General features: G+C 44.4%; 1 protein-coding gene across 1 annotated transcript; it reads right to left on the bottom strand.

The window, feature by feature from the left end:
• Window positions 1-891: 891 nt before the first annotated feature.
• Window positions 892-5,723, bottom strand: LOC109942325 (uncharacterized). The gene is made up of 3 exons (XM_035962600.1): window positions 4,330-5,723; window positions 4,156-4,240; window positions 892-1,288 (listed from the first exon to the last, which is right to left on the bottom strand). Exons 1-3 carry the CDS (start codon window positions 4,883-4,885, stop codon window positions 1,144-1,146), a joined length of 786 nt encoding a protein of 261 aa, XP_035818493.1. The 5' UTR covers window positions 4,886-5,723; the 3' UTR covers window positions 892-1,143.
• Between the last annotated feature and the right edge of the window lie 1,849 nt (window positions 5,724-7,572).

Below are 7,572 nucleotides of genomic sequence, written 5' to 3'. Positions count from 1 at the left end.
TCCTTGAGCTTCTGCCACAACGTGATTGTCTGTGGCCGAAGGGAAGAATACCATGTCTGGGCCACGTTCCGGACTGCCATGACGAAGGACTTAGCCATGACAGCTGCATTGCCTCCATATGAGGATATTGTTGCCTCATAGCTCATCAGAAATTGTTTTGGGCCTGAGTGCCCATCGTACATGGGTAGCTGGGGTGGCTTGTAGGATTGTGGCCATGGGATAACCTGCAATTCTGCTGCCAAGGGAGAAGCATCATCAAAAGTAAAGATATGATGACTAAAATCATCATACCATCCATCTTTGTTGTATAAGCCTTCCTGACGAAGCTCCCTGTGTTGGGGCCTTCGGTCTTGTTCATCTTGAGCAAGATGACGCACTTCTTCAGTAGCTTCGTCGATCTTCCTTTGAAGATCGGCCAGCCGAGGCATCTTCTCCTTTTTCCTTTGCACTTGTTGATGGATGATTTCCATGTACCTGATCTCTTGGTCCAACTCCTCCTCCTGGAGTGTTGGACTGGTGGCCTTCTCTTCTGGCTTCGAGCCTCTCGGAGAGAGAGAGAGAGAGAGTCTCCTGGTTCGTGTCCAGTGGTTGCAATGCAGCAGCCCCTAACCCTGAAGCTTTCTTCGGCGGCATGACGAAGGTCAGAGCTTGCCGAAGGTGGTCGAATGAGTTCACCGGAGGTGGGCACCAATGTTGGGGACTTGTTCTCAAATGCTATGAGTTAAGAACAAGGCAACACAAGAATAGGTTAATGGTTAATGCCCTTTGTCCTTCGAAGCATTATTTCCCTAAGGATATAACGATCTTCGGACGAAGGTTATGAAGGACGTACCTTCATAATCATAGCATATGTCAATGAAAGACGAGGTATATAAAACATGAGAAATAACATGGATAATCGTATGACATTATAATATATCTTTTACTATATAATCATGAATGAATAAGAACAACATAGGATTACATTTGTACCTTCGACCTGACAGAAGGTGAAAGTACAAGCGTGACGCACGAGGAAGTACAAGTTAGCGTGAACAGTACGGGGGTACTGTTCATCTATTTATAGGCACAGGGCACAGCCTGTGTAAAATTACATTCATTCCCTTTATGTTTACTATTGACTTAAAGATAATCCAGCGAGGACTAAATAGCCTTTTCCCCTTTAAGTTGGTTCCTTTCTCTGCCGTTGAGCCGAAGCTTCCTTGCGCGTAGCTTCGGAACTGGTTCAACCTTTGTCCTGTCCATGCTTTTCATATTGTGTACAACTTTATTCCGAGTCCGAAGGTTTCTGTACATATATTACACTTGGGAAACATTGTTAAATCATGTTTTTAGGACCTTCGAAAGACGAAGGCCCGCAACAGATCCTAAATGAGATGCAGGGTGCATGTGTATGAATATGATGAAATATATCACAGACAATCCCAAATAAACAGTAGCGAACTAAACATTAAATTATAAGACATTGCCACACAAGTGCTAGTTATTTATACATCATTGGGCACAACAAGTTAACATTACTGGAAAGATGACGAACATTTCCTATATTTGACCCACACAAACACGGCATAACGAGTACAAGCATTTACCATGTTCACTTTAATCGTTCATTGGCTACTTATGATTAAACTAGTTAAGTACACATAATTTACGATGACTTACATATAGACAGACTTAATTAAAAAGGAATAGTTACTTAATCGAGTTTTTACAATCATTCACAAGGCAAACACTTATTAGACCTTAACCAATTTAGTTCACTAATTTAGCGAGACATGTACTAGTTACTTCTATACTTAGGCTTAATCATATTGGTTATATTGTCATTACTGTGTGTTCAACTAAAATCAAAATGAGGAAACAGTCAACCCGAGCCAAACACAACAGAGTAGAGCAATCCATCAAACATAACAAAATTAGGACAGCAGCACAGCAGTTGCTTGTTTCAGTCATAACTCACAAAATATTTATCTAAAAATAGTGAACAAATACTTTTTGGAAAGCTTAGGAAACGCTCTACAACTTTGGTATTATCATCTCAACATGATTAGACTCTTAGCAAGGTCGAATTGTGCAAAAATAACAGCTATGTCCAGGTTGGACAAATTCAGGCCCTTTGTTTCAAAAATTCATAACCGGAGACTCATGCATCCAAAAGAGGTGATCCTAGACTTTCTGGAAAGCTAATGAAATTTTCTACAAATCATTTATAAACATCCCAAGGTGATTCAATATGAAATTTAGGATAAAAGACATTTGAAGGCTTTGCTGTCCAGATTTGGACAGATTTAGACTTCACACTTTAGACATCCATAACTTAATCTTCATATCACCAAAAAGAGTGATCCAATATGTTTTGGACAGATTAGGAAAAGTACTACATAACTTATATAATCACCAAGAAGTGATTCGATGTTTAACTAAATCAAACAACACAGTTTTCCAAATCTGTTCTGACGGTGGACAGAACACAACAACCAGTTTGCAAAATTCATAACTCCTAAAATGTCAGGCCTATGGTTTTGAAATTTTAACACAAGCAAGATAAGAAAAACATCTACAACTTTCTTATAACGACCATGAACTGATTGTAAAATTAAATTAAGCAAACAATGCAGTTTCTGAAGTCTATACAGAAAGTGGACAGATTCAGTTACTGAATTTGCGAAAAGTATAACTCCCAAACGATCAGACTTATGGCTGTCAAATTTTAACCCAAGTAAGATAATAAGGTTATATATAACTCTTCTATATGACTTTTCTACAGAAAACATAATTTAGTTCATCAAACATACAACACGACGAAAACAATGCGTGCAGCCCAAAACAGCAACTAATAAAATTCAGTTAAAACAATCAATTTAGGACCAACAAGTAGACTTACTAATTTTATACAAGTTATTTTGTGCGCTAAAATTACCATACACAATCAACAATGTATTCACCACAATAATCAAACCCGGTATATATGTGTTTATCGACTGCGCCCTTCACACACTAATTTGCATTTTCACTTAGACATCACATGAACATTACTACTTTTCATTCGCAACCATAACCATACGCATTTAGACCACAACAAGCAATTCATCATGATTACGAGCTTAACCGAACCATCTAACAATTCGGCTAACTAGAGCAATGATATAGCCCGCTAAATAACATACACGTCGGCTTGCCTATTATTATTGCAATCTGAGACACAACATACACTACCACATTTTTATAAGCACACATACTCACAAGTATTTTCGCACATCGACCAATCTATACGAATCGTAAACCACTAATCTCCAATTCGCAATAACCATGCATTTACTTCCTAAATCATGAACACATAAATGTTTATCATATGAATCGAGTATTTCAATAATTATCCTAAAACAACTAACTCCATTACACAACTTGTACCACAAACCTACTTGACTTACTTGAAGTGTCAACTCGAAATCGTGAGCACAATCACACATTATATGCGAAGCATAATTTAACGAACACATAATACGCATTGTCACGACTCGACTTATAATTATAGAGAAAGCGATGACTACTTTGACATGTCACCACCTCTCTATATAAGCCAAAACAATTTCTACTATTGACTAAGAGTTCTAGGTATTAAACACATTATTACTTTCCACGCGCAATAAACCTCAACTTAACACAAGTGACACCGATGGATTTTTACTAAACTCGTCATGCGCATAACCTCGTCTCGCATACAACCATATGGTAGCGTGCACTCGAGACACTTCAATCAATGTGGCGCGACCACTAATATATGAATTCCGATACTCATGTCTTAACAATACATCCTCCATGCAAACTAGCATTTTCTAAACTACTCGTCACATCAATAAATATATCCCCTATATAATCATGAATCCCATCACATTGCATAAAACAAATACACTTTTCACATAAACACATATCGATGCATTTCCCAAAACATAATCCGCATTTTGTAACTTAGTTTTCGCATCAAACAACGCATCGCTTATTTTTTCCTATCAAAATAAAAATACCCGAGTTCTTTTCTGTTTCATTTTCTTTCCTACACGCGTCCATTCATACAATTATACTTTCACGCACATATTCACGCCATCGACTGAATCGTAAATAAAACAAAATCACAATTTTTCTAAAGCGAACAACCTGGCCGACTCGTGTAGCGCATGCCTGCATGCTGGTTTGGCTTTCTGTCGAGAAACGACGCGCGAAGCGCGACGACGACAAGGGGCTGCGATTAAACGACATACACAATTATTTCATGGCTTATTAGTTCAGTTATTTTATTAAATCAAGGAATACGGAACAGCGAGGTCTCACCGAAGAATTTTGGCGTCGAGGATGGGGCTGTGTAGATCGTCGGCGCGGCTGCTCTCGCCGAGCTGGAACAAGGCTCGATCCAGCGGCTAGGACAGCAAAGAGCCTCACCAAGGGTCACGGCATAGCGTCGGGACTGCCGCTGCAATACGTCGAGCATACCGAGGGCGCGAAGAGGAGGGAATCCACGTGGCTGCGTGAACTGGCGTCGCGGCTGCTGTGCGAGGTCGATGGTTGTTGACGGGGTGAGCGTTGGGGAAACAAACGCCATGGGAGGCCCTCTGCTGTAGTGGGCCGGCGCCGGAGATGGAGGAACTCGGCTGCGAGCTTTAGTGGTGGTGGTGTGCAGCGAGGCATGGTAAGATGAGGGAGCACTGTCGGCGAGGGAAAATGGTAAGAGATTGTGTGCTGGTCGACCATTAGTCGGGTAGGCGGTGCACATAGGGGCTGCACACAGATGGAGGACGGCAATGGCGCAGCGAGAGCTTTGACTCACGTCCATTAGATAGCGTGAAACTGGTTGTGGCGGAGCGACTAGAACGCGCCGGGATCGAGGCATACACGAGCAGAGCAGTGACCACAACTAGCAATGGGGAGCGGCATGGTGATCGACAGGGAACCCCAGCCTAGGCGTTGCGGTTGCAGGGAGCCGGAGATCAGGGAAGGGGGCGAGCACGAGGAAGGTGTCATGGGGAAGAGGAAAGCGCGCTGGCGAGCTAGAGAATCGCGGGGGCCCTGGGCTTGTGCTCGTGCGCGATCCTGGCGTTGGAGGTGGGAAAGCTCTTCGACGTCTTGCGGGAGACGTTGGCCGGCACGGAGGAAGGGAGCTTGGTGACCGGCCTGGATCTGAGGGAGCTCGTAGGGGGAGCCGGCTAGAGACCGACGCAGGGAGCGCGGGGATTCTCTATGGCGCTGTTGCTCGCCTGCTGGAGGGCGCCGGAGTGGAGAAACTCGCCGCCGGGAGAAGGAAATAGGGGAGGGCGCTCGGCTTGCATGGCAGGAGCAGGGAAGGGGAGGCTGGCCATCGACCTTGGGCGTGGCCAGGGAAGGTGGGGGCGTGCCCGGGCATCCAGGGAAAAGAGCGCCATGGATCAAGGTCGGATGGGGGAGAGAAGGAGACCGGCTGGAGGTGTGGCGCCATGGGAGGAGCTTGGTTGGGGAGGGGTGCCGGACCTGGGGCAGAGGAGGCTGGCGTTGAGGGAGTTGTTGAGGGGAGCGGCTGCCAGGGGGCTTCTGCACGCTGGGGGAGGGAGCCGAGCAGGGCAGGGTGCACGCTTCTGCTGCTAAAGGCGACGACCGCGCGCGACATTGGTGGCCTTGGCCGGCTGCTGCTGGTTGGCTGGTGCCAGGCATTGGCCAAGAGCCTGGTGTCCAACGACTGGCTGAGGAGGGAGGTGGCCATCCATTGGCTGAGGGCGCAGCGTCCTGCGAGTCGCCGAGGCTATAGTGCGCACGAATTTCATTTGAACAGCTCGCAGCCACGACGAACAGAAAAGGAAAAAGAAAAAAGGTTGTTGCTGAAATTCAAAAACTATGTTGAAAAAACAAAATTTCTAGTGTCGTATTTAGAAAATAATTTGACGCACATTTTTACTAGGTTTTTGAATTAGAAACAAATTTTAGTCCGCTTGATTTATCCAGATTGTCTAGTAGTGTCTCGGACCATCCGCGTCTATGCGTCGAACCGTATGCGGTGCGCGGAACAGGGGGCCGCGCCTGGCCGCCTTCCTATGCCTGCCCCCTAGCGTTGGAGGTTGTGATGGTGATCTTCAAGGTCTCCCGTCCATCAGGAGTCTTTTCTGTCACCACTTTCCTACAAGAAATTTTAGCGTTTCCATTGGCCTCGCGTGCGTCGCCAATGATGATCTCCTTGCCCTTATCGGTTGCGCTAGGTCGAACTAGGATTTTTTATCATCAAAGTTGACCATATTTATTAGGAAGGGCTCTGTGTCCGCCTGCATTTCTTGATATTTCAATCGGCCCTTGTTGGCCGATTGGACCTGTCATCAAAACACATTACAATCATTAGATGAAATAGTATTGTTTATTTTAATGTTGTCATTTTTAGTAGTTCATTGAATATTTTATCACACTTGCCAACATTAATGTAAACTTAACCTCTTCTTACCGTTTCTTTTGAACCGTTTGCAAAGAGGAACAAGCTGAAAATTTGGCTTGCTTTGGCCAAACCATCTCAGCAGTGTACACTTCTTTTAATTTGTTGTCTGAGCTACTTTGGTCACATTCTGCAACATGGACGTTGTGACGAACCGTTTTGGCAGTATCATTGCTTCAGCTTTTAGAAGCTAAAGCCCTATGGTGTAACTGAGCTAGCATGAAAAATTGAAATCCTTCTAATCTTTCTTTTAAAGGATAATGCATTCCATTAAATGCTAATCCTGCTAGTTATTTTTCTACAAGGTGAATTTAGAAACATCGGTTTCTTGTGTCTTGGAACCTCCGGACATAGTCATTAACCGATTCATCTTTCCCCTGTCGCAGAGCCACTAAATCTACCAGATCTAACTCGTAATCGCTGGAGAAAAAATGATCATGGAATTTTTGTTCTAAATCCCCCCACGAAAAAATAAATTTAGGAGGAAGTGTGGCGTACCATGCGAATGTAGTCCCTATCAGGGACAATGAAAATAAACAAACACGGAACACCTCTATGTTGGCCAGTTCTCCTAATTGTGCTAGGAACTGGCTTATGTGTTCGTGCGTTCTCTTACCCTCATCACCCGAAAATTTCACGAATTCGAGTATTCTAATTCCCTGAGGGTACGGGTGATCGTCAAATCTGCTATCATTGGGTTTCCGATATGACTGCCCCTAGGGATCATTCTAACTCCAAGCTTATCTCGGAATGCCCTAGGTATCTATTCCCTTACTATGTTAATGGCGACCGGTGGGAGCCCACCGGTCCTCTGGTTCTACATAGGTGTGGGTGTTTGGATATTATTATGTTGTCTCCCTACCCACTGGCTTGGGTTTTGTGGGGCATTAATGCTTGCCCTATGCGGCTCATATGACCATCCCTTTCCGGCCTTCTAGGAGGTGAAAGTATTCGCCCCCACATGTATGGGGTGTTATATTACCATTTAGTTGTGTGCGCGGACTGTCCGGCCGCATGGCAGGATCGTCCGGTGATGTACTCGGACTATCCGGTGCTTTGTACGGATGGTCTGAATTGTTCGTTTAGGGTTTGTGCAGGACAAGGTGGCTCAGGCATGGGTCTCGATAATT

This window comes from Zea mays, chromosome 9, assembly GCF_902167145.1.
Source record: "Zea mays cultivar B73 chromosome 9, Zm-B73-REFERENCE-NAM-5.0, whole genome shotgun sequence".
Lineage (NCBI taxonomy): Eukaryota > Viridiplantae > Streptophyta > Magnoliopsida > Poales > Poaceae > Zea > Zea mays.
This window is presented reverse-complemented; position numbering and strand designations above follow the sequence as displayed.

Excerpts from the sequence above, each read along its gene's own strand:
- LOC109942325 (XM_035962600.1), bottom strand. The coding sequence starts at position 4,885 with ATGCCTCGATCCCGGCGCGTTCTAGTCGCTCCGCCACAACCAGTTTCA. Across the intron at positions 4,241-4,329 it reads CTCGACGCCAAAATTCTTCG|CCCCTTGTCGTCGTCGCGCT; the intron begins GTGAGACCTCGC and ends GTTTAATCGCAG. Across the intron at positions 1,289-4,155 it reads GCGCTACACGAGTCGGCCAG|AAACCTTCGGACTCGGAATA; the intron begins GTTGTTCGCTTT and ends ATATATGTACAG.